General features: G+C 33.9%; 5 protein-coding genes across 5 annotated transcripts; 2 read left to right on the top strand and 3 right to left on the bottom strand.

Moving 5' to 3' along the window:
* Window positions 1–65: 65 nt before the first annotated feature.
* LOC107912358 (protein SEED AND ROOT HAIR PROTECTIVE PROTEIN) lies at window positions 66–1,210 on the bottom strand. Its single transcript, XM_016840491.2, has 2 exons — window positions 686–1,210; window positions 66–615 (listed from the first exon to the last, which is right to left on the bottom strand). Exons 1-2 carry the CDS (start codon window positions 873–875, stop codon window positions 269–271), a joined length of 537 nt encoding a protein of 178 aa, XP_016695980.1. The 5' UTR covers window positions 876–1,210; the 3' UTR covers window positions 66–268.
* Window positions 1,211–2,692: 1,482 nt separating this feature from the next.
* On the bottom strand, window positions 2,693–3,863 carry LOC107911285 (proline-rich protein 1). Its single transcript, XM_016839154.2, has 2 exons — window positions 3,342–3,863; window positions 2,693–3,214 (listed from the first exon to the last, which is right to left on the bottom strand). The coding sequence occupies exons 1-2, from the start codon at window positions 3,820–3,822 to the stop codon at window positions 2,880–2,882; spliced, it is 816 nt and encodes a 271-aa protein (XP_016694643.1). The 5' UTR covers window positions 3,823–3,863; the 3' UTR covers window positions 2,693–2,879.
* Window positions 3,864–4,426: 563 nt separating this feature from the next.
* On the top strand, window positions 4,427–6,696 carry LOC107912357 (60S ribosomal protein L19-1). The gene is made up of 5 exons (XM_016840490.2): window positions 4,427–4,728; window positions 5,518–5,640; window positions 5,898–6,211; window positions 6,316–6,377; window positions 6,461–6,696. Exons 1-5 carry the CDS (start codon window positions 4,617–4,619, stop codon window positions 6,483–6,485), a joined length of 636 nt encoding a protein of 211 aa, XP_016695979.1. The 5' UTR covers window positions 4,427–4,616; the 3' UTR covers window positions 6,486–6,696.
* A 93-nt stretch (window positions 6,697–6,789) lies between these two features.
* Window positions 6,790–10,580, bottom strand: LOC107912356 (ethylene response sensor 1). The gene is made up of 6 exons (XM_016840489.2): window positions 10,162–10,580; window positions 8,632–9,561; window positions 8,149–8,517; window positions 7,777–8,043; window positions 7,372–7,490; window positions 6,790–7,277 (listed from the first exon to the last, which is right to left on the bottom strand). The coding sequence occupies exons 2-6, from the start codon at window positions 9,535–9,537 to the stop codon at window positions 7,028–7,030; spliced, it is 1,911 nt and encodes a 636-aa protein (XP_016695978.1). The 5' UTR covers window positions 9,538–9,561; window positions 10,162–10,580; the 3' UTR covers window positions 6,790–7,027.
* Window positions 10,581–24,363: 13,783 nt separating this feature from the next.
* LOC107910941 (protein EXORDIUM-like 2) lies at window positions 24,364–25,611 on the top strand. Its single transcript, XM_016838856.2, has one exon. It carries the CDS (start codon window positions 24,419–24,421, stop codon window positions 25,370–25,372), a length of 954 nt encoding a protein of 317 aa, XP_016694345.2. The 5' UTR covers window positions 24,364–24,418; the 3' UTR covers window positions 25,373–25,611.
* Window positions 25,612–26,254: the final 643 nt, after the last annotated feature.

Raw genomic sequence — 26,254 nt, 5'->3', positions numbered from 1 at the left:
GACGATACGTAACCCAAGCAATTGACGCAAATCTAAAAGAAAAAAATTTCTTACAAAAAAAGCAGTAGAAAATAATTGCTTGTAGCTCGAAAATTAATGGGAAGTAACTGATAACTTTGGGATATAAATAAATTTTCTCCCATCCAAACAAGAACAACTGTAATTCTTTACATTGTTCCTAAGAAGTATATTTTCAATCTGTTATTGATGGAATCCCAGTACTGGAAAGAAGTACAACAAAAATGAATGTTTTATAGCAGCGTTTATTTCAGTATCCATCGTCGGGGATTGATTTAGCCTCCTGCTCTGGAACGAAGAAGAAAGGCCCCACAGTGAATAACTTGATGTTCTTGTCGTGGAGGCGTTGGAAGGAGGCGAGAGGAGCACCGGAAATGCCTTTGTTGTCATCAGTGGGAACATCGCAATCCTCGGTGGGAGAGAGTTCAAGGAAAGCCTTGCAATTCCTAAACCTCCGGTTTTGATCTTTGACCTCGTAAGGAGATATGGTTGCAATGAAATAGCCCTTTTCATCTGTCGCACAACTCAAGATGGACAATGACTCTGTTTCGTACCCATACTCATCCACACCCTCACAGGTGATCCTCGCCACAGCGCCTACACCCATAAAACACATTCTAGAACAATTTGCTAAACAGTTAAATGATAATGTAGGGAATTGATTTACCTTGGAGCGGGGTGAGTTGACTTCTTGATTTGCAATAAGCAATGCCTTGAATTCCAATCATTGTGGAGAGAAGCCTTTCTTGTTCAGAATTTGGGTTCATAAGGTTATATTCAGCATCACTGGCCGAAACAATTGACAAAAGAAGCATAAAAATCGCAGAAAATAAGAAATTGTCAAGAACCATTTTCATGTGCTGATCAAGTAATATGGTTGAAATTGAAACGATGGATAATTGCTTTGGGGGGGGGGGTAATGGGGTTTATATATGCACAACATTGGCCTTTCTAAGGAGAAGGGACAAAACTTGCTGGATGGATGGATGGTATGGGAAAGACTTGGGTGCACGATGGATTTAACAGGCAGGTGGGTAGCACCAAATAATCAACCAGGCATGCAAGATCTAATTATCTAAATGCGACGTGCAAACCCAGCTAATAATCCGTGTATTTGCTTCTTATTTTTTAAAAAAAAAAGTTTATTTCATTCATCCTAAGAATTTTATAGAGAAAAGAGAGGATGTTTCTTAATTACTTTATCCATCAGCTCGTTGACTTTAGACCATTAGTAGTAGCTAAGACATTATTTTAGACGGTGCACTGCTGTCCAGTTTTCTATTTTGTTGTATTGTATTTTTATTTTTGGCATAAATTACGTTCGCAATTAAAAAAGAGTGTGAACGAAAATTAGACGTTGTCAATCGGAAATGGATCTGAAATGTCTATTATTTGATAAATTTAAAAAATAAAATACTCATTTTTAGTATTAAATTTTATAAAAGAATTTTAGTTTTATAAAACAATTAATTTGTATTATAAAACTGTTTCATACATTACTAAAATTTAACAAAATAAATATGATTATTTTGTTTGATATAGTAAATCTTGATTTTTGTAAATTTACTATTTTTATATTTTTAATCTTATTAATATTGTATTATTTATTTTATTTTGAATAGTATTGGATAAAAATTCAAGATAATAATGTGAATAATTTATTTTAAAAATAAAATTTTGAAAAATAATATCAATTAATTATCTATTTACTTATCCTATTTAACACTTTTTTTATTGAAAACTTATATTAAATAAAAAACATATAGTTATATCAAAATTTCCATTTTAAATGATTTATCAAATACACTCTTAATATTTTCGATAACGAAATATATGTGGATTACAAATAAAATAAAATAGATGAGGGATATAAAGATTAAAACTAAAAACTCTATACCTTAATGTTGATTTTCTTAAAATTTTATGCTTCACAAACTATGTTACATCCAATACAGTAATTTAGTATATCACAATAATTATATGTATGAAAGAAAAAAATAAATAATTTTCTATCAAAGTCGTAGTTTTTTATAAGAGGATGATCATTAAAAAGATATTTTTAAATATATTCTATAAAATTAGTTTTATTATATTATTTAATTGTAAAAATGATTCTCTTTATTTTTTTTAAAGTAGTGTCATTAAGCCAAGTGATAACTCAAGTAGTAATGTTATAATAACTAGAATTTCTTCCAAAAAAAAATTCATTTTAAATATAAATTTTATTTCGAGAAGCAATGAATTTTTTAAATGATTTTTTTTCTTTTTGTAGTTTTAGGGGTTTTTATTTTTTTTTCATTTTTTTTGTTTTGGAGGATGTGATATTAGAAATATATATTTTATAAAAAATTTGATTCAATTGATTTGATTTTTTAATTTTATCAATTAATTTGGTGTCACTTCATGTGTAAATTTTACATGTAATATAGATTTAGATGCAAAAATTAAAATTAAAATTAAAATTAAAATTCTAGCTCCTTTCAAAAATTATTAATTTAATTTAAGTTTTTTAATTAAATGAAAATTTGTATTTTTAGTCCCTTACAAAAATTAGTTATTTAATTTAAATTCTTAACTCATAGCTCTAAAATATTTTTTAATTTTTCCCTTAATCAATATAAAAATTCTGATATCGTCCTTAACCTAAATTGTTTACCAACCCAAAAAATGAAAAAGAAAAAAGCGCCTTATAATTATGATATTCAAAAGTCAAAATGTTACAATTGATAAAGCAAATCTCTGGTAGAGATTGCAACAGCCAGCTTATAATGACAACATTACGAAGCAACAAAGTTCAATACACAAAAGAGGTTCAATACAGAAGATAAAATTATAGAAAATGGGGAGAAAGAAGTGAAATTTTAGTAACCAGTAGGGGTGGATTGAGGTTGGGGAGTGTAGAAGAAAGGCCCCACAGAGTACAATTTCATTTTCTTCTCCTTTAGAACACGGAAAGCAGAAAGAAGAGCACCATCGATGCCTCTGTTGACATTGGTGGGAACATTGCAGTTCTTCAACGGAGAGCTGTGAAGATAAGCCTGGCATTCTCTAACCTTTAATTTCTCAAGGCCACTTAATTTATTAGACAGTGGAGCAATGAAGTAACCTCTTTCATCAGTTGCTTCGCTGCTAATGGAAACACTTTTCTCCTCCCCATCCTCATCAACTGCTTTACATGTTATCTTTGCTGAAGCACCTGTTCATATATGAATCCAATTCAACTCAAATCTTCTTAAATTAGAAAAAATAAATTCATATACATAATGAACAAAAGGGATTATCATGAAAACACTCGTTGTTGTTGTTGTCTAACTAAACCTTACCTTGAACTGGAGAATACCCGGAATCTGATTTACATAAAACAAGGCCTTGAACACCTATGGTGAGACGATTTTCCTTTTCTTCTTTTTGTGTGCCATAGTAAGGCTTTTCTTTTTCTTCTACTTTTTCCTCAGGTTTTGGCGTGTAGATATCTTCTTTAGTGCCATAAATAGGGTTTGCTTGGGGGCTGTCAGCTGGTATTCCATCAAAACCATATTTAGATGAATCATCATAACCAGCGGAAGCAATGACTGGCAACGACAACACAAGTAATGAGAAAGGCAAGGAGAGACGAGAGAGAGCCATGATCATCTGACTATTCGTGCCAACTCTGCAATGTAATAAATCAGACGAGGAGATGAAGAATATTAGGGGCTCCCATTGCATTTTATAGGGAAATACTGATAGATATATTTTTATTAAGATTAGGACAGAAACCAATTTAAAACTAAACGTAGAAATGAAATTGGGTGCACGATCCATCCATGGAGTGCCACTATCTAATTCTCTCTCATGTATACGACTGGTCTTTTTTTCCTTTTGGTGTCCAATAAACGAAATATCATCTACATTGTTTTATCGGTGTATTTTCTCTCTTCAAACTTTCTCAAGGTCATTTTTGCAAACAACCTAAAGGAGCATGTGGTTGATATTTAATAACCAAAGTTTAAATCCTTACAATAACATTCCTTCCCCTAATTTATGATGTGCCGAAAAATGTTAACAAAAGTATCATTTTCAACTTCCTTAATGTACCAGATCATTTTCTTGAACATGGCAGGGATGACCATTGAAGCCCACCAATGGCCCCGCTGGCTGTATACACCGGAGTACGGGTTTTAATCCAATTGAGCCGATACCGTGCTCTTTTGGGGTCTTTTAACGAAAATTTTTATTCAAATTAATTCTTAAAATCTGACCTTTTTTCTTTCTAAATATTTAATTAATGTCGACGGCAAGATTCTTTTGAATTCTCTACTCTAATCTTACCATCCATGTACGTCGAAATTAAGGATTTTTGAGCACGTTCATTTTAGCCTGCACTTAAATGGCTTAGGGTTTCTCCAAGACAAGCTCAAAGCCTTAACCAAAATTAGGCCCATGAAAAAATTGAAGTCTCAACCCGGTCCAAACAGGAAGAAGAAAACAAAGTAGCAGCGGTTCCAAACCCTAGGGTTAAGGAGTTAAAACTCTTATAAAACTGCCGCTATCACTTGTTTCTTATCCTTCTCCGCTACCTAAGACATAGAGAGAGAGAGAAACACAGTGAGGGAGAAATGGTTTCTCTGAAGCTACAGAAGCGGCTCTCCGCGAGCGTTCTAAAGTGTGGAAAAGGAAAGGTTTGGCTCGATCCTAATGAAGTCAACGAGATCTCTATGGCAAACTCCCGTACGTCTTCCTCTTCTCTCCTTCTTTTCATTCTCCCAACATCTTCCACTTTCCTTATATCTGTTTTAAGTGCTATTTGGCCTTGGTTTTGAATCGTTCGTTGCCAATTAAATGGTGGATATGAAGCTCGCAGCATGTTTGTATAAGCAGCTGGTGGTAAAATGAAAGCTGAAAAGCTAAAGTTCCAATTTTTTTAGGAATCGGATCCATAACAACCTCGGTAATTCAAATCTCAATTAAAGCGCGTTCCTTTTTATGGTTTTTCTAGTAATTTATAAACGCAGAGTTTCGTGTAGCTAGCGCGTATGCGCCTAGGTTATGTAGACGTAGGTTTGTGATTATGCAATTGTTAATTTTTTTACAGTATCCAATTTCTTGTTAGAAAAAAATATCACTCTTTTTATTAAAACGCATCCTCTGGTGAATACATCACTCAATTTTGGGGGTTACTGAGAAAAACCGAAAGTTTCCTTTCTTTTTCATCTTTCTGTGCAGGGATTATGAATGCTATTGAAGCAGTATCGATTTTGCCTTTTCCAAGTGAAATTTACTTTAATTGAACAAAAAATTACTTTCTTGTTTGTTCTAGTTCATATAGTATATATCACTCAACTCTAAAATAATTGATTGCAAGTTCAAAATTTATACAACCTTCTGTTCATAAGAGAATATAATATCCACACATTAATGTTATGTTAGGGTATTGTTTTTTCTTTAGCAAAAAGAAGTTTTTTATTTTTTGATATTGCTTAATTTTCTTCATTTTCGTACATGAATTGGAACCTGCAGGCCAGAACATAAGGAAGTTGGTTAAAGATGGTTTTATCATCAGGAAGCCAACCAAGATTCACTCTCGATCTCGTGCTCGTCGCATGAAGGAAGCCAAGAGAAAGGGACGTCACTCTGGATATGGTTGGTTATCTTAATTATGATTGTGGCATTAAATGGACTTGGTTACATGCTTGCACATTAAGTACAATGTTGAATTATTAGTATATTGTTGAATGCTCATGTTTTTGGCGTTAGGATGTCCAAAACATACTAAAAAAAGTATGGAATGATGTATAATTTAGATTTTTATCCTGCTAGGAATCTATTGTTAGCTATCGGAAAGTACATGTATGTATTGAATTTTATTAGTTGGGTGCTAAGTCTTATGTTGATTCTAGGTAAGCGCAAGGGTACAAGGGAGGCAAGGTTGCCCACAAAGATCTTGTGGATGAGAAGGATGCGTGTACTTAGACGCCTACTCCGCAAGTACAGGGAATCAAAGAAGATTGACAAGCACATGTACCATGACATGTACATGAAAGTCAAGGGTAATGTGTTTAAGAACAAGAGAGTCCTCATGGAGAGCATCCACAAATCCAAGGCTGAGAAGGCCAGAGAAAAGACATTGGCTGACCAGTTTGAAGCTAAGAGGGCTAAGAATAAGGCAAGCAGGGAAAGGAAACATGCTAGGAGGGAGGAGCGATTGGCCCAGGTAAGAACTTTTGTATGGTGCAGTGTTTCTGGTATGCACTACAGCGGGCAAAATGTCAATAATGTTGAGTAGATTACTTATATGGCTGGAGTTCTTTTCTTCAGGGACCTGGAGGAGTAGAGAAGCCAGTTGCAGCACCACCTGCCGCCACTGCTCAACCAGCTGGGTAAGTATATCTTCGATATTCTACTTATTTTCCTAAAAGGATCAGTGTTCAAGTGATTAATTTCTCTCATGTTTCTTATTCAGTGGTTCCAAGAAGTCCAAGAAGTAAGGAGGTGATCTAGCGAAGAAGTGTGAGCCATGAATTTAGAGAGAAACATGTTCAAGTAGTTTTTTTGTCGAGCCAGTCTGCTGTTTTTGGCCAATATGAACTTGTTTAAGTTGGATTAAGGTTTCATGATTTTGTTCTCAGTTTCCATGCTGTTTTGTTTACTTTTTAGTGACATTTATTTATTTTTGCTATGGTTTCATTGATTTCTAAATACCATCGTTTCATCGACTGCTTAATGCTTGCTACCTGTCGCTTCCGAAACATCCACGCAATTTTTTATCGTTTACAAACTGAGGAAGATGGGTTACAACCTCGAAACCGTACAACAATTCTATCATTCCAATTGTTACTACATCGGCAACCAATTAATTCATAACATGTCAAGCAAAGAAAAAGAAAATGCCGCTTCTAGCTCGCTACTTATAGCTCTTTTTTATGAATAAAAATAAGACTATTATAGAAGTTTCTTTAATCAGCAATCATCACTTAAAATGATATGAAAATAAGAAAATAGTGTAAGTCGTATTTCTCTCATTGTAACTCTAAAGACTTCTTTGGTATCGTGCATTGGGACTGGATGAGATGGCTCGATGACCGTGATCTCTTAATATAGGTTTTTGTCCACTCAGATCTGCACTTCCATGATATGCTCTAACTTGCGATGAAGCTTGATGGATAGCTGAATCATCGGGATTGCTGCAGATCCCAAGTTTGACAAGGAACGTTACTGCGCAACCTTTGTCAAGGCCCTCACTCTCAATCCATATGTGGCCTCCCATCAAATTTACAAACCTGAATTCAAACATTTAAGAACAAAGGTCATTTTGATTATAAGAGAAACAGGCAAATCTTCCCATGAGAGGGAATTGAATGTTTCTAATTTTACCTTCTACAAATGGCAAGTCCAAGCCCCGCACCACCGCTATTTCCACTTTGAGGCTGTGCAAATTTGGTAAAGAGAATTGGTATATCTTGTGGGAGAACACCACAGCCTGAATCCTTAACCTGCAAGACCAGATGATAGGATCAACAGGAACATCACGTAGTAAGCTAGAAAAGATCCACACAATCTACACGAGGAGAACATGATGATAGTAATTCATTGGATTGTAAGTAATAAACAAACAACAGGTGATGCCTTCAATGTAAATCCTAACTGGCATGATTTGAATTGAAATTTAAAGCATTGGATAGCAACAGACAATCTAGAGATGCCTTTGAGATCGTACTGTCAAAACCTAAATAGGAGTAAACTGAAATGAAAAAAAAGTTAAATGAAGCAATTGAGAACCTGCACTCTTAGATAGAAGTGGCCTTCGGTAGACACTGGGTAAAATTCTGGAGGTCGCCAGTCTCTTAAAGTCTCCGGTTTTGCAACAGAAGCTATAATTGAAATGTAACCCTCCTTTGTGAACTTCACAGCATTACCCACAACATTTAGAATAGTTTGCATAAGCCGTTTCTCATCACCAATAGCAAACATCGGCAAATCAGGTGCCAGAATCATAGTCATAGATAGCTTCTTTACAGACGCGATTGGCTTTATCAGATTAATGACCTAAAATACAAAAATATCAACATTAATACCTAAGTTGAACTGCAAAAGCGAAATTATTTCCATCTCATTCATTAAAAAGAAAAGTGCAATATCCCAATTAACTACCTCTCTGAAGATTCCATGAAGATCGAACATTCCAAAGTCTAGTTCTAGGTTATTATCTTCAAGTCTAGAAAGATCCAGAACATCATTAATTAGTGTCGCCAAAAGGTTGCTACTCTTTAGCACTGTCTCAATCATAACTCTTTGCTCTGGGGTTAGCTCGGTCTCCAGAAGAAGGGAACACAATGCAATAATTGCATGCATTGGTGTGCGCATTTCATGGTTCATTACAGCAAGGAAATCATTCCGTGCATGAATTGCCTTCTCAGCCTCTTGACGAGCCAAGTCTAAATCAACATTTTGCTCCATGAGCTGATCACGGGCCCGCATAGATTCCTCCAGAATAGCCGCATGAGAGAGAGCAACAGCAACCTATACAAACACTACCATAAGTTCAGCACTGGAGCCATGTTAAGAATCAAAGGCTCATAAATCACAGTAAGTAAAATGAGCCAATGAAAGAAAGCACATAAATCATAAGATGACCTGGTCTGCCACAACTTCAACAAGTTCCAATTCATGGTCTCGCCATTTTCTGGCACTGTCAGTGGGGAGAATAAGAACCATGACTGCATAGTTTTTTGCAGAGAGATCAGGCCAGTCATTAATTTGGAAATTTGAGAGATGCAAAAGGGGAACCCGAACAGCAACAACTTCTGGCGGCACATATCTTCCCACTAGTGGTCTGATCCTAGCTAGAGGGCAGTTATAGGGTATACGCACTGCTCGGGCACTATTGAAGACTTCATTGACGATAGGAAGATTTATTTGCACAGTAGATCCAACTTGTATTTGGTAGTTTAGAGTATGGGAAAGTTGCAGATTCATACCGGTCCTCGATGGCATCCACAACGCACATTCCTCCAGGCCCAAGGTCCTACCTAATTCAACAAGGGTAGTCTTTAATATCGTATGCCTGTCAAGCGTGCTTCTAATTTCATGTGTTAGCATCCTTACATGCCTTCCAGTTTCTTCTTGAGTGAGAATAAGGCCCATTTCCCTGTCAAGCTGTTCAGCCTTGTTCCTCAGAAATAATTCGCGAGTTTTAACACTCAACAAATCAGGAATAATGTGCACAAGCATCAAAGCAGTTGCACATGATACAATAGCACATGCAACCTTCGCAACAGTCATCACCACAGCAACAGCTTTAGTGTGCATAGTGAATGTCCACAAGTTTATAAAGTGGGTTGCTCCACAAAGAATGATAAAAGCACCAAATTGCATAAGCACCCATCGATATGGGAAGAATGCAGATTTTTTAACAAAATAGATAAGCTCTAGAGGAATTGAGAAATAAGCAAGGGCGATTAAGACATCCGATATATACTGATATTTAACCAGCAGTTCATCAGGTGGCCACTGAGAATCGATACAATAACAAGCCTCCATAATGTGACAACAATAGCTCTAAATCTGAAAAGAAAATCGAGGAGGAAAAAATAAGATTATATAACTTCCAATTCAATAAAGTCAATGAGAAGTTTCTTCTGCTCACAAATATCCTGCAGATCTGCTTAATTTGTTAGGATGTCTACCGAAATTTCATATATCCGTATTTAGACAGAATATATCACTCTTAAAATTTCCTATGAGGACATTAGCATAAGATCCATTACAACTTTTTTATAAAAACTATATGCTATTTCCATAAATATTCACCGTCATCTTCTCCATCCTTATCCGTGAAATAAAAAAGGGGGGGGGGGAAGAAGTGTTCCTAAAAGTTTGCATAGCTAATCAGTAACCGCATCACTAAATTAATGATATGAAAGCAAAACTAGAGAAAAACTATTTTTTCTAATGCAAATATTATCCCTCTAATCAAACACGGTTTAAGAAACAAAACTACTCAAACCACGCAAAAAAAAAAAGCATATAAAGCCTGAAACCCATTCACCTTGGATTTATTATATCAAAACATATTTCATCTTAAACAAATAAATAAATAAATAAATCTCAAAAACTTAATCTACGGATAAGTATGACTAAAGAAATAAGAAGAAAATGGAATACCAAGCTAGTGAAGACAGAAAAGGAGGATTGAGGGCGAGAGATTAGTTGCAGAGGTAAGGCGCGTGATCCAAGCCGTCCATGCGACGAGAGAGCTGTCCCTTTATCCTTCCCACCTTTCTTTGATGTTATCAAAGTTGAGTTGCAAGTTGCAACTGGGAGAGAAAGAAGGGGGAAGGAAGGTGGACAAATTAGTAAAGTGGAAGGAGGCGGAAAGCCAATGCCTAAAAGGCCAAAGCCAAGGCAAAAGTTTCACGAATCACAGACAGAGAAGACGACGCACGAATTCAAAGGGAGGTTTTGCACGTGCAGTTAGTGATTTGGATTTTTCTCTTTTTTTCTTTTAGTATTTTATAGTTTGGTTTTTGTTAAAATATATGGTCAATCTTTTTCTTTCGAACAGGAAATGTTACAACCTAAGAAATTTGTATGAATGTTTATGGGAAAAACATTTTATTCTCCAAATATCAAGAAGAATGCGAATATCATGGATACAAAATTATATTATTGGGTTTTCTGTGGCCAAAAGAGATTCGGATAGTATGTTAGATTCGACAACAATAATTTGTGCTTTCTAAGTAGTTTGTAAAAACTTATAAAATATTAAATCTTCTATATTAGATATAGACAAAAACATGTTGACTCGGACTCAAGTAATCGAGTCACCATGAGCTCGAGAAAATCAAGTCACTAATGGCATGAGAAAACAACAAATCCTCACCAAGTTGGGAAGACCTCCCTGATGGTATGGGTATAGGGCCAAACCCTAGGCCAACAATAAGGTATTAAAGGCAATGTGGCATAGTCTGACATTGCTGTGTCACAATGTTGTCATGACAACCCACTTGATGGCCTAAATATGGCCCAAGCCTTGCAATGAGAGCTCTCCAATGGTGAGTCTAGATGGGAAAACATCATGCGAGCAACAAACAAACAACATGGTGGTGAATCATAGGCAGATGAGATCGAGAGGGATGGTGATCCTATACAACAAGATGAGGTAATGAGGAAGTGTGAACCAATTGTGCTTAAAGAATGCTATGAGATGGCCCCGGGTGCTAATAAAAATGTCCTTGTTCAAACATTTTAATATTCCATGGGAGAAAGCTATAAAAGTTATTATGCTTTTTAAAGGGTAGTGATAGGTGTCAACTCTCTACCTCCCTCTCACATTGTCTAGTTAGTGGGATTTTTTTGGTGCAAGCGAGCTACTCTATGGCTCGCGAGGGGCCATGGTGTCTAAACATCGAGCAAGTGGAATACTCGTTGTTTTTTTGGGAGGACAATTTAGGGCCTACTTATCATGCAATGTACGAAAAGCTTTATTGGGCTAGAAATGACTCTTGGTAATGGCCAACGATTGAATGGCACTTTGTGTTACGACACTTGAGATGCGTCAAGCAAGCTTGGTATTGGGTTCCACCAAGCCTTGAGAAAAAATACATTGCAACTTAAATCAAAGCGAGCTTGGTATGAGTGCCTAATGCGCGTTGGGAGTCAATATTTTCCATTAAGTTAAGAAATTAGATTTGAATGGCCCAGTGAGGTCGAACCGAGTGATAGGCCTTTGAGACATCAATAAGACATTAATGGGAACTGAGATAGTCCATAAAAAATGGGACATGAGAAAGGCTAACCATGGCTAAAGATAATCATTGTGTTGCATGGAATCATGTTATTTCAAGTTAAGGAACAAGCAATCTGTGACACAATGGCAATAGAAAGGGTGGAGGGTAGGGAAGGACAAATGAAGGGAAAGAAAGAGTGATACATGGGGAGGGGGAGATGACGGTAAATAAGAGAGTTAGGGTTGCTACTGAAGATAGCATTGGTTGTTGGATTTAGTGCCCTAAGTATAATATTTTTGTCTAAGTACACTTGTAATTTTTCAGACAAATTGGTTAATAAAATTATTCTTGAATCACATTAATACTTTGTATATTGTCCTCACATGGTTTTTGCACACAAAGCAAAATGGAAACAAATGTTGCTCACTAGTTGTCTAATGTTTAACTAATATTAAGCGGTACTACGTGGTCGAATTATAATACAAAAAGATAAATTATATTAGTAGGCGAACCTAAACATGTCCTTAGTCTGATCGGAAATGAGTAAACCGATTGAAAGACTAATATGTGTCATCTATAAAGTCTAATTGGGGAGATATTTTGTCTTGGGCATCAAACCTGATATTTGATGATCTCATCCTTGTTATTAATATTTACATGAAATACATGACTAACATGTTTGTTGAGGTTATGTGTGTTAGGCTAATGGCCAAATTGCTTTGGATGTATTCTTGTATGTTTACTATAAATGTAAATGAATGGTAAGTAAATTTTCTATTATACGGACTTACTAAGCACTAAGTGTTTATTCAATTGTATTTCCTCTGTTTTATAGTTCTCGGAGGCTCATTGGGTTGGAAGCTTGGCGGAGATCACTCACACTATCCATCGGCCTATTTTCGGTACAAGTATGAAACTAATTTTGTTTGTAATGGCATTTATAGGTTAACTTGGCAATTGATGGCATATACATATTTTGGTTGTAAATAGCCATTTAAAGGAATATGTTTGGTATGTTTTGATGTGTAAATAGTCTTAATATACTTTATGTGTGTTTGAAATGGTCAAACGATGGTAAGTACATGGATGAATGGATCAAGATAGCATATTTGTTAAAATATGCATATATGTGAATTTGATCAATTAGGTAAGATAAAGTTTATGAATACATGTAATGAAAATATCATGTATATGACTTCGTTTTGGTTTGATTCAAGTGTCTTGTATTGGATTGGGAATGTGTTTAAGTGTTGATGTAGGTGGAAGACAAGATTGGGTGAGAAATAGAGCTTAGAAATGGCCTTATTTTGTCCACACGGGCAGAGTCATGGGCGTGTGTTTCAGCCATGTGTGACACACGGCCTAGCACATGGGCGTGTGTTTTTGTAACACCCCTAACCCGTATCCGTTGCCGAATTAGGGTTATGAGGCATTATCAAACATAGCACAGATCAAGACAGACATTTATTTAAATTCAAGCACTAAGCAAACTCGTATATATATATATGGATCACATAATCAATTTAACGATGTGCAATGAAACATATTACAAGTGCTTAAGGCATAAAGATGTTCGAACCACATGATTTAACATTAATGGCATCTATATACTTAAAACGCATCCCAACATATAACATTATATAGTATATATATAAAACATAAATCAAAACATATATACATATATATCATAAATTGAATATCGATTATTTTACTTCAATACTTGCGCATATTAACCAACCGAACTATCTTATACCATTAAATAATTCAATATAAATTCAAGCATAGTAATATTTCATCATAGCCGAACCTATATAGTCATCATACAATCTAATACATCATAAACTCATTGTTTACCATTCATTAATCAAGTATATAAGCAACTTTGGTGCAACTCATAAGACCTAATAAACATATTTTATTTCGTAACGAATAATCAAAACAAACTATCATTCCATCTATAGTATAATTAACATTTCACCTAAATTTATTAACATATAAGTAAATCTAATTATCATGCGAACATGTATTTATTCGACCAACTCATTACAATTAACATTAGGACATATGCGTATATGAAAATACATATATAATTTCAATTAATCTATCATGACCAACATTTATGTATATCATCTATTCTTTCCACACCAATTCTTAATACAAAACATACATATCCATCAATTCAATATCATAGCACAACCGAAACTCATCCCTTAACCAATTTACAGCATAAACACCACTTCAAATTAAGGTTAGATCATGATCAAATATACATTATGTTCTTTCATACTCTTTAGCCGAATTGTTTAGTAAAAACTTACAAGCATTTTTACTATGTTTTAAACTTACTAATACAAACTAATTCATGAATTATTCATGATGTAACCAATCAAGACATAAAATCAAATTACCAATCATACTAATTATCATTTATACAAATAGACTTATACCATGGTCGAATCATTGAAACCAAACACATTGAACATTCAACCTAGAATATATATAAAACTAAGTTTAAACATAATGATCAAGCCATTTTTAATTAAACCGAATTTAAGCATGGGAATTAGACCATTAAAGCATATTCGTTAATACCAAATTCAAAACAAAAAGAGATAAGCCATTTTCGCACGGCTTTTAATTACACATACACATTGATTTCAAAATCACCATTTTTAACTAAGCTATACATGCCATATATTTGAAAACAATTTAGCAAAATACCAAAAGGAGACACCGATAGTGTGATGAGCTTAGCTGGCGATACCCGAACATGTAGCGATCTCCAAAATCTATACATCGAAACAATAATCCAACACCTTGTAAGCTAATTTAGCTTAGTAAGTTATAAGCAAATAACTCTACAATTTAACTTGATATCTAGAATAATATTTAACCAATTCATACTTCTAAATCATCTTACCTTTAACTTCCCATAGCATAATATAATTATTCACTTCATACTATGATTTAACAAAAATCAATATAAATACTCAACTATAAGCATTTCTTCAAATTTAAGTACAAGGCCAAGTACTTTATACATTTTATTATCATAAAATATAATGAATCATCTTAAATAAATATAAATCCAATTATAATCACCACCTAGGTTTGATACATACAGAAATTAATCTTGAATACCATCAAAATAATTATTACTCACTTTGTTACTCATGATTTCTCGATAAGTCAAATACTCGATATTAATAATCTTTCGAAAATATTTAATAAGTAAGCACACTTAGTGCTTAATAATCACACTCGCACACTTAGTGCTTTACCATTATACTCGCACACTTAGTGCATTTCAATTAAACTCGCACACTTAGTGCTAATCTCATTATCATTTATTTTTATACTCGCACACTTAGTGTTGGGGGTCAACAACTCAATACGTCATATTTCAAAAATCATATCACTACATATATATCAATTCAATTCAGCATAATTATGTAGATGTTAAGATAATTAAAACGACACAAATATGTATGCTTAATAACTTACCTCGGATGTCGTCGACAAATAGATCGGCTACTCAACTACCTTTGATTTCCCCCGATCTAAATCCGATTTCTTGGTTTCTTGATCTAAACATATTCAAATAAATCTCATTTAAACATATTTTCATTCAATTTAGTCTAAGAACACATAAATGGGCAACTTACATTTTTACCCCTAATATTTCACATTTTTACAATTTAGTCCTTTTTTGCTCAAAACACAAAATACACAAAATTTGACTACAGTTCTTAAGGGCCGAATATTCCTAGTATCCATACAAACCCACACATTTCATTTATTTCACATTTTAGCCCCTAAAAATTTATTTTTACAACTTAACCCTAATTACTCAAATTCATCAACAATTCAAAGACAAAACATGCTAATCTAACACATATATTTCATATTTCCTCAACTAACATCATAAAACTCAAACATTCATCAATGGCAAAGTTCAAAATTATCATCAATTCACAAAATTTAAACATGGGTTTTAAAGAACACAAAGCAACGATCTCAAAAACGTAAAAATTATTAAAAACCGAACAAAAGACTAACCTCAATCTAGTTCAACAATGGCCGAACCCTAGCCAAGCTTTTATCTTTTATTCTTTCTCTAGTTTTGAAAGTGAAGAAAGATGATATGATAATGGCCTTGTTATTATCACTATTATTATTATAACATATATTATAATATTATCATTTTTTTAATTTTTAATGTATAAAAACCATATATTAAAACAATATGCCGTCCACTATATATAGTATTGGCTAAATTTCAACATAAGGCCTCCAAATTATAAAGACAAAAATAATTAGGCACTTTCTTATTTAACCATCAAATTTTCATTTTATGCGATTAAGCCCCTTTTTATTAAATCGACACCCAAACAACAAAATTAATTTACGAAACTTTCACACATTTAAATTCACACATCATAAACACACAATCAATTAGCCTCTAAAATAAAAAGCGACACACGACCGTGTGACATCCCTTGTCCCAGGCCATATACTCCAAAATTAGCCTCTAAAACAAGCTATTACAAAACCAAACCTTGCCTAAAAAGCTACTCTATTTGAACACACAATCAATGGACCTAAACACATCTCAAACATTCATAAACATACCAATTAAAATAGCCTAAGTCTTCTAACCAATATGCCAGTCAAAGGCACCTTATTTCATACCAAAACAAAATCAATTAAGAACAAAGTTATAATGCCACTTCTCAATCACAAAACTTAGGTCAAATAGCTACCTAATGTAAACCATTATCATCCCATATTACCATTCAAAATAAGCATACCAAAATAACCATTTACATATATAAATTTTAACATGTACAAGTCAACTATACCATATATGCATATAACCGTTTACAAAAGTAACCAAAACACAACAAAAGTATAAATGAAATTAAACCCTGTATATTAAGCCTTATACATGCTATTTATAACCAAAGCCAAAATATTCAAAAACTACCAAGGTGATTTCTAGATAGTGTGATAAGACTCCGATAGGGTTCCAACTGATCAAGCTTCCGGTAGACTACAAAACAGAAGAAATACAACTATGTAAGCATTAATTGCTTAGTAAGCTCGCTTAAGATTAACTTCAACTTAGAGAACATCAATTGATAAACCATTCACCCAAGTTCATTTCAACATTTAAACATTATACCTTCCTATCCACTAGAGGTGCTCATGGGCCGGGCCGGGCCGGGCCAGGTTCGGGTCGGGCCCAGAAAAAAATTTCAGCCCGAGTCCTAGGCCCGGGCCCGGCCCGACCCAAAATATGGGCCTAGAATTTTGTCCAGGCCCGGCCCGAGAAAAAATTTATAAGCCTGGGCTCGGCCCGGCCCGGCCTGTTTTTTAAATAAATACCAAAAATTTATTTTAAAAATTAAAACAAAAATTTTAAAAATATTTTAAAATTAAAAAAGTAGTTTAAAAATTTTTTAAAATTTAAAAAATTTTAAAAAAGTATTTTAAAATTAAAAAAATAAAAATATTTATTATATTCGGGCCGGGCCGGGCTCGGGCCAAAAAAGTGGTGCTCGAGGCCCGGCCCGTTTTTTAATTGGGCCTCGTTTTTTTGCCCAAGCCCATATTTCGGGCCTATATTTTTACCCAAACCCTCCCATATTTTGGCCGGGCCGTCGGGTCGGGCCGCCCGGCCCATGAGCACCTCTACTATCCACCATAATCCACATGGTTAAAAACCAAACATAATATCTATGTGATATAGCATATACTAGGAAATGAATTTACATAATTCATCTTTTCCATCACATGATAAAAACTAACCATTAACATTTCATAAAGTCATGAACAACAGATAATTGTAAACATGCCTTTCTTCAACTTTTACTTACCTGTTGAGCTTAATAGAATCACAACGGTTATCTGATTCACAACACTGGCACGAAGCCTGCTAGGCTCAAGGCCTGAATCGTTACACCGACACGAAGCCTACTAGGTTCAAAACCCAATACATGTCTCCAATATAACTCAATTTCCATCAATCAACAAAATTGTAAGCACAACCACCATGAATAATTAAATAGAACAATTAGCTAAGAATTTAATATAAAAATTTGTATAATACAAGCTTACCTCGACAACTATGGTTGCGAAAACAGAGTCGAATGCTAGTCCAAAGCTTTAGTTTTTCCCCGATTTAAGTCTGATTGTTGCGTATCTTGATCTAAATAATATTTCATTTAATTAAGTACTTCAAATAACTTCAAACATTCAATTCAAACCTATAATCCAAATTAATCAAAAATTACAAATTACTCCTAATATTTTAATCTTTATACAATTTAGTCCATTGGTTTATAACTTGCAAATTTACCATTTTTAATTAAAACACATATTAACCATTTTCCCTCTAGGTTTATAATAACCCACATTCTCCCCAAATTCACAAAATATACATGGAAATTTACCATTTTAACAAACAAATCTCAAAACCTTAAATTCATTAAAAATCTTATAACCAAACATGTTGATTTAACAATCAAATTTAACTATCTATCAATTAACTTCCCAAATACATAAAATGCATCCATGGCAAGTCCCTCAACCATTAACAACTTAACAAAATAACCCCCGGGCTAACTAGATTAAGCTAAAACAAGCTCAAAAACATAAAAATCACTAAAAACGGGGCTTGAATTCATACCATGCAAATTGATTTAAGCTTGTCGGAACCTAAAACTAAACAATGGTGTTTTTTGTTGTTGTTAAATTCGGTGGAGAAGAAACAATTAGAAATATGACATTGGTTTGTTTTATTTAGATTAAACTTTATTTATTTATTCACTATTTTACCCTTAGTTAATAACTTACAAAATGACAAAAAATTAAACTCATAATGGTCCATTAACTTTTCATATGGTATAAATATAATCTAAGTCCATTAACTTTCATTTCTATAGCCATTCAACCTATTTATTAATAGAATCTCACTTTTACAACAATTACAATTTACTCATTTTTAATTAATTAACCATTTAAACTTCAAATTTTCTTAACAAAAATTTAATACGACTTTAAAATAATCCTATAGACATTAACTAAACATTAAAATATTAACTCACTCGTCGGATTTGTGGTCCCGAAACCATTGCTTCTGACACCACTGAAATTGGATTGTTACACTAGGAACGTGCCAGAAATGCGGTGAATGGGGACATTATGCATACAATGGATGTTTTGAAAAAAAAATGGTGTTTAGTAGGACTACGCCCTAAGAGTCTATCTTTTTTAAACTGGTGTTTAGGAAACTGTTGGGATGTGGATGAGATGGGAGAAATGTATGGAGAATTTGAAATGATATGCGATTTGCCTCCGGCAGGACATGAAAATGCAAATTGTGAAAGGCAAATGCCCGACCTTGCAAGGGTACACGTTAGTGTTCAAATTAACAATGAGGATTTGCAGAGGTTTGGTTGGATATGTAAATACTGGCTCTACGGAGCAATATCATGTATATGAAACCGTAGCTTTTCAAAGCATTAAATGGATGAGAAGCTAACACAAGGGGTTCATGACTATCCATGCAAAGCATGCATGTTTTACGTAAAAGTGTTTGCACATGAATGGTGCTTAAATGATGGGTATCCGCGTGATATGTGTTAATTGTGATAAGTATCCGCATGTGAACTAAATCTGATTGAACTTTGAAATTTGCTTGTGATTTGAAATCAGAAATAGATGATGTTCGCGTGTAAATTGAAATTATAGTAATTCGTACTTAGAAGCGGACAGTATCCGCCAAGGAACAATACTCATTTTACGTTATGATTCAGCCCTCGAGTTGTACACATTTATAATGTTGCATCCGTGTGTGAATTGTTTGATGATATCCATTGCTTATTTATTTAACCTAATTTCATTTCTTGAAACCTTGATCAGAAGGTCAACCAGTTACTTTGGAACTCATTAAGTTCATTTGAACTTACCTAGTTTCCTCTTACCATTTCAGGTTCGGTAAAAAACTGCGGACTCAGCCAGACACTGTGGACTTGTTGTGAGCCATTCATTAATTAGTTTGTAACATGTATATCATATGGGGTGGCCTATAATATTAGCCTCTTTTGTTAGAACAATGTATAAATTATTTTGGGATGTTTCTTAAACGAATAGTTTGTATTAATTGAATGATGGTACTTCGCTAAAGAATTTCCTTTTAAGTCATATGTGTTCTAGCGTACATTTATTTTCCCTTGATTTTTGCTCTAAAAATTATAATATGCCAAACGACACTTTTAAGACTATTTTGCTTAATTGTATTTATTAACTTAACTTCTGAAACCTTCGTGTTTGTCGTTCTGAGATGATATATGTTTTCCATAATGGTTATGATCAAGCCATCCCATTATCTTTATTTCAAAGATGGTTTAATAGCAATTAAAGGCCTCAATTATTTTGTTAATCAAATTTCACTCTTTATAACACCTTGTAAATTAGTCCCATATTATAATTAACAATCGATTTAATTTAATTCCACATTAAAATTCGACCCTAAAGTTTTTTATTCAACACATTTATTTGATTCAAATTTTTAATTAATTTGATTTAATTAAAATTGACCTTAAACTGAAATTTCTGATATCAGATCATATAAAAACCGCGGAGCCACGTAGTTATTTTGTTCCTGAACCATGGAGTGGAGGCGTGCGATTTCGTTGAAAGGGGAGTGTTGCTTGTCAAATGGTTTGCCGAGGATTGGGGCTTCTCTCTCGCCCACCGAATTGTGAAGTCAAATTTATAATCTCTCACCAAAGAATACCATAGTCTTGGATTTGGCACAGCCAACTTTGTGGTACAAGGTTGGATTTTAGTAATTTAAAATTAATGATAGTAATTTCATATTTTGAAATTATAGTTTTGTGCTTTGATAAAGAAAGTTATTTTGAGTGGATAATATAATATTACACAGATTAAGATTTCACAAACTCTTGTTATACTAAAAATTTATGGATAATTTTGATATCACATTTTTAAACTAATTTTACTTCATTTTTAATTATTTGATTTATTTTCCTTAACTATATTAATATTATCTATTACATTCCGCCAAAATATTAATTTTATAACATAAAATCCTGATTGAAATTCAAGGGAAAAAATGAGAATTTCGATTTTTAAAACAAAAATAATTAATTTAATTTGAGATCCCAAACTTAAAAATCTAAAGCTGTGCACGCAGTGCTAAAAGAAAATAGAATACGTAACATACTGGCATACCCAAGTCCTTGTCTGGGTCCGTCCAGCCGATGCTTGGCGGAAACTTGAAAGACCGAAAGCGACTTCTTATGGTAAGATGAAATGAATTTGAATATGCCTGATAAACGTGCCTCATCCCATTGCCATTGGGAGTCTTACAATTACACCTCCATTTTCTTATGTCACATTTGATTTTAAAAATCTACATATATATATAGTTGTGATTGATGATTTAAGCTTTTAAGTCAACATACAACTGTCAATGAAGTTTTGGATTTAGTGTACTATACATTCTGATTATAAATGGACCTAGAGGCTGCAATGGGTTATTACAAATAATAATATATTGTTTGTAAAAACATTTCACAAGCATTTTCACAATATATGTTTTTATATATAATAAGCATAATTGTAAAAAATACCTTTAATAGTTATGGATTTTTGGGTTTGAATTCTTAACATTTTTAACGTTATGATATTTTCAGAAATCAACCCAGACATACCATTAAACCTAGGTTGATTTATGAAATAATCGTAATTTTGATATGTTAATACAAGAAAAAAAAAAGTTAAAAGGCTAAACCCAAAAACCAGGTTACTTTTTACAAGTATACTTATATAATAAATAATAAAAAGGCTGTCACGGGTTGAAAGTTAAAATCATTTGTTTTTCAAGTGAGAGTATTCGAAGCAAGTTTTGAACCTTTGCATGGTTGTAGAAGAATTAGGGTGAGTTTGGATGGGCGGTGCGTTTACCTGCGGTTAGTGTAAAAACAGCGGTAGCGATGAGATTAGATACTGTAGCGATACTGTAGCGTGAGACAAAAAGTAAGCTAAACGCACCATACCGCACCCAATCGCCCATCCAAACCCACCCTTAGCCGCTAATAGCATGTGTTGACTTGGGCCATTAAAATATCGAGGGAAGTTAGGAAAATTTTGAAGAGAGATTTGAATAAATTTTTATTTTTTATAAGTTAAAATATAATTTTATTTTTTTAACAATTTATATTTTTTATTTTTAAAAATTTAATTTAAAATCTTATAATTTTTAGAAGAGTTTAATGTAATTTTATCATTTACTAACTTAAAATTATATAAAATTTAAAAGACTAAAAATTAAATTTTACCTTTTAAAGGGTCGAGACCCTTGCTAATTCCCCTCCATCCACCCCTGCTTTAGAGGATACATTCATATTATTTGGAAGGAATGTAATAATAGGTAATTTAAGAGTTTAAAAATGAATGTGGGTTAGTATCGCTTTAAGTCTATTGTTGTTAATATAAAAAGACATAATTAAAATGAGTTTATCTTTCTATTTAAGCATTTTATAGAAAAAAAGTTAGTTGGTAAAATAATTAACAAGAGGATATAGTCAATAGGCATTATTTGAATGCAATACAACCTGATTTGTACAGTTCTAAAGACCATGTAAAGGTGATTTTTAGTAGGTGTTTTTCTTCTATTATCCAAATAATTATTATTATTTTATAAGCAGTTTTAAAAAATTAGTATGCGTTTTTTTTAAAGTCTAAAACCTGCCGTGACAATGAATAAAATAATAAAAAAAATCATTGTAAAAGGAAAAACTAAGGCTTCTTCTTTTGAAACGTTTGGGCTTTAAATGTGGATTAATATTTAATGAGACTTTAAATGGGCTGTTGATTTGTTAAACCCAAACAAAGGAGGAGATTAGGCGACCCTCTTCACGAACTGAACTCAAAATGTGTTGAGTATCTCCCTGGTTAAATTAAATTATGAATTCGTTTCCTTTTAGTAGAATTTTTTAAATTTAAAAAATTATTATTTTTGTTTATACTATATTTAAAATATTTAGTTGAACGGATTCCATCACCAACTTTGTGAATTTATAGACAAACTATATAATTTTGAATAAAATGCAAAAGATTATAAGCTCAAGAGAGTAAGCTTAAAGGCAATAAAGATTAGACATTCATTTTAACATTATTCTCTCCGGCTCTTAAAATAATGTAATATTAAAGGAGTTGATGACGTCGGAGAATCCATGTATAAAGCTGAAACTCCCATTGGGAAAAAAGGTTATCTACTGTGCTACTATTACAAGGTTGAAGATGAAGGGCGCTTAATCAGTAGGACAAAATTGAATATAATCTTTCAGATTAGGAGAGTAAATTCTGATGTCGGCAAATCAAATTCATTTGGAAAAGACTTAGCTAGTGGCGTCTCCCGCATTAGTTGGTAGGCTGTCAATGAAGCTTCAAGGTCTTCACCTTTATCCAAAACAACAAATACGAGGGAATGGTAATTTTGAACCCGGGCAGCTAACTGTGCCTATCTTAGCATTCAATACCACCTTATCTTTTGCATGGCGGCATCCACATGATTTAACATTTCCTATCTAATCATTAAGTTGCAAATTAATACAGGTTGGAATTTGATGAATTAACTTTTTAGGGTTAAACCCCACCCCATGTCGACCATAAGATAAATGCATGAAGTTTAATGATTGAATGTTTTGGTGTATGATATATGTGTACCATGTACGTCCAATATCTCATCTGTTGATAAAAGTATCATCGCCCTTTGTATTAAGAATTAAATTGTACCTCACCTTATTTATTTAAAAAATAAAAAAAATATGTTGAATTAAAAGACTAAAATAGTCTTTCGGTGAAAAAGTACATTCACTTCTACTTTTAAAAGCTAGTCTTTTTAGGTCAGATAAAATAGATATGACATTCTGTTAATCACGTCAGTTTTTAATAGTTCAAATAGATAAAATTCTTAATAAAATGATCCATTCGCTTATTAATTTAATGTACAGAGATAAATTTACCCATATATTAAGTAAAAAAATCAAAAAATAATTTCACTTCTAATACAAAGATTTCAGTAATACTTCTACACTCCTCTGTAGAATGTTATGCAATGAGTGGAACAGTGATTTTAAGACCTGGATCATATTAAAAGAGAAATAAAAGATCCATATGATATATTTCAATAATAATAATAAAGGGTTGATATCAAAAGATGTCTAAACGCCAACTAATTAAGAAAGTCCAACTCGAACGTCTGAAGTAGTACTGTTGGGCCATTAGCGATTGATTAGAAATGATAGGATGAGGAATGGGCAGGCTTACACGTCAACTTTAACCACGATAATTACCAGCTGCACCTAGAAATCCATTTGTTCAACCTACTCCTTTTCTCATATGTCTTTGTCATCTATCTCCTGCGGTTTGGAAAATACTGCTTTCATGACAGTACACGATTCCACGGATTTTTGGCAACATTTAGGTTCAGGTTTATTAGGCAGCCCTTTATTGCAATAATGCAATAGTTATCCGACATTAGGCTCTTATGTTCATTGCTGATTACGTCTCAGGACTTCCTAGCATCTATAAAAAGGACGTCCCCTTGGCCTAGCTATAAAACCCACCATCTCCAATCTGCATATTTCAATCGAGAAATGTCCACCATGTTTTTGAGATCTCTGCTATTGCCTCTCATGGCCCTGGCTACATGGTCACACGGGATGAGCCGAGGGCAACAGCGACCTTCCTCTTTAGACGCTGCATCCAACACACTCCAATACCATGGAGGCCCTCTCTTGACCAAGCCGAATGGCATTAACGTTTACCTCATATGGTATGGAGGGTTCTCTCTGAAAGACAGAAACTCCATAACTGATTTCTTCGCTTCCTTCGCGAGCCCTGGTCGTCGCCAAGGACCCTCGGTTTCGACATGGTGGAGAACGATCAGTACATACAAGGATAAAACTGGGAAACCTGTTTCCGACACTGTTAGACTTGTCAAACAAGTTGGTGATGTATATTCTTCGGGAAAAACCCTGAAGCGCGCCCAATTAGCCAACTTTGTGAAAAGCAAGATAGAGAGCAAAATCTTTCCATTAGACCCTAATGGAATTTACTTGGTTTTGACTGCTAAAGATGTTACAGTAGAGCGGTTCTGCATGGGATCATGCGGTTTCCATGACAGCATATTAGTAGGGGGATCAACTCGAGTGGTTTTCGCACACGTGGGAGACCCTACAGTCCAATGTCCTGGTCTTTGTGCTTGGCCTTATGCTCTGCCGGCTTATGGTCCTCCAGGCCCAGCCTTGGTGGCACCTAATGGAATTGGAACCGATGGCATGATCATAAACATTGCCACCCTACTTGCAGGGGCTACCACTAACCCCTTCAAGACCGGTTATTTTCAAGGGGACGCGTTGGCACCATTGGAGGCTGTGACAGCTTGTCCTGGAATATTTGGCGCTGGAGCTTATCCAGGGTATCCTGGAGCTTTGTTGGTGGATAAAATGAGCAAAGCTAGTTATAATGCATATGGTGCTAATGGTAGAAAATTTCTTCTTCCAGCCACCTGGGACCTCATTAGGTTGAATTGCAAAGTTATCACTTAAAAAAGTTTCCTCGGAATAAGCTCTACCCCTGATTTGTGACAAAACTATTAAAACTAGGCTTAAAGCCATGTAGAACCCCGTTGAAGCTTTTTAGTCCTGTTTCTTCAAATGAATTCTCTCTCTTTTTGTCAAGTGAAAAATCTACATATTTTGCACTTCCACATAAAGAAATGAAATGATTGTACAGAAGTACGTTTGTATCACAAATGAAGGGAAAAGGAAGATAAGGTTGTTCATAAGGTGCAGGTCCAATCACGTTTTGTTGTCATCTCTTTTATTCTTCATTGAACTTTCCCTCCTCACAAAACGAGGGAGGCTTTCAATTCGTTACCCAATCAATACAGCCTTGATTTGACGCTTTCATTTTATACGCAAAATAGGCTTCCCTGTTGGTAATGGGAAGTTAAGCAAACAGTCATTTGGATTGATGATATTTTTAGCCATTATCAAATAAAACAGTCATTATAATGCATCGTAGCAAACTATAATTAAAATTAACTTTACATAAAACTAAAATATATCCAAATTCAATTATAAAAGGAAGCATTTACACATTATAAAATTCAAAATTAAACTCGTTAACATTACTAAAATCACTTTATTCGTCACGGATACTAGTATTTCATCCGTAATGTCTTCAAATTTTAAACACATATAGATGTTCCATAATGCATTGGTTTGTGGGATGGGATGAATATCATTCCTTCCAAAGATCTACAATGAATTTACCAAATTTATTAATTTAGTCCTGAAAAATAAAGCAAGACACTTTATTCGCGCAACAGGAAGAAGGAACAGTGACATGATCCATTTGGAGTAGATGTTGCCGCAGTCAGACAACGTGTTGTGCATTGTGGTCAAACGTTTTACAATCATCTTAGA

Source organism: Gossypium hirsutum, chromosome D11, assembly GCF_007990345.1.
Source record: "Gossypium hirsutum isolate 1008001.06 chromosome D11, Gossypium_hirsutum_v2.1, whole genome shotgun sequence".
Taxonomy (NCBI): Eukaryota; Viridiplantae; Streptophyta; class Magnoliopsida; order Malvales; family Malvaceae; genus Gossypium; species Gossypium hirsutum.
This window is presented reverse-complemented; position numbering and strand designations above follow the sequence as displayed.

Excerpts from the sequence above, each read along its gene's own strand:
- LOC107912358 (XM_016840491.2), bottom strand. The coding sequence starts at position 875 with ATGAAAATGGTTCTTGACAATTTCTTATTTTCTGCGATTTTTATGCTT. Across the intron at positions 616-685 it reads TCAACTCACCCCGCTCCAAG|GCGCTGTGGCGAGGATCACC; the intron begins GTAAATCAATTC and ends TTATGGGTGTAG.
- LOC107911285 (XM_016839154.2), bottom strand. The coding sequence starts at position 3,822 with ATGGATCGTGCACCCAATTTCATTTCTACGTTTAGTTTTAAATTGGTT. Across the intron at positions 3,215-3,341 it reads CGGGTATTCTCCAGTTCAAG|GTGCTTCAGCAAAGATAACA; the intron begins GTAAGGTTTAGT and ends ATATATGAACAG.
- LOC107912357 (XM_016840490.2), top strand. The coding sequence starts at position 4,617 with ATGGTTTCTCTGAAGCTACAGAAGCGGCTCTCCGCGAGCGTTCTAAAG. Across the intron at positions 6,212-6,315 it reads GGGAGGAGCGATTGGCCCAG|GGACCTGGAGGAGTAGAGAA; the intron begins GTAAGAACTTTT and ends TCTTTTCTTCAG. Across the intron at positions 6,378-6,460 it reads GCCACTGCTCAACCAGCTGG|TGGTTCCAAGAAGTCCAAGA; the intron begins GTAAGTATATCT and ends TTTCTTATTCAG.
- LOC107912356 (XM_016840489.2), bottom strand. The coding sequence starts at position 9,537 with ATGGAGGCTTGTTATTGTATCGATTCTCAGTGGCCACCTGATGAACTG. Across the intron at positions 8,518-8,631 it reads TTGAAGTTGTGGCAGACCAG|GTTGCTGTTGCTCTCTCTCA; the intron begins GTCATCTTATGA and ends GTGTTTGTATAG. Across the intron at positions 8,044-8,148 it reads TTCATGGAATCTTCAGAGAG|GTCATTAATCTGATAAAGCC; the intron begins GTAGTTAATTGG and ends TTTGTATTTTAG.
- LOC107910941 (XM_016838856.2), top strand. The coding sequence starts at position 24,419 with ATGTCCACCATGTTTTTGAGATCTCTGCTATTGCCTCTCATGGCCCTG.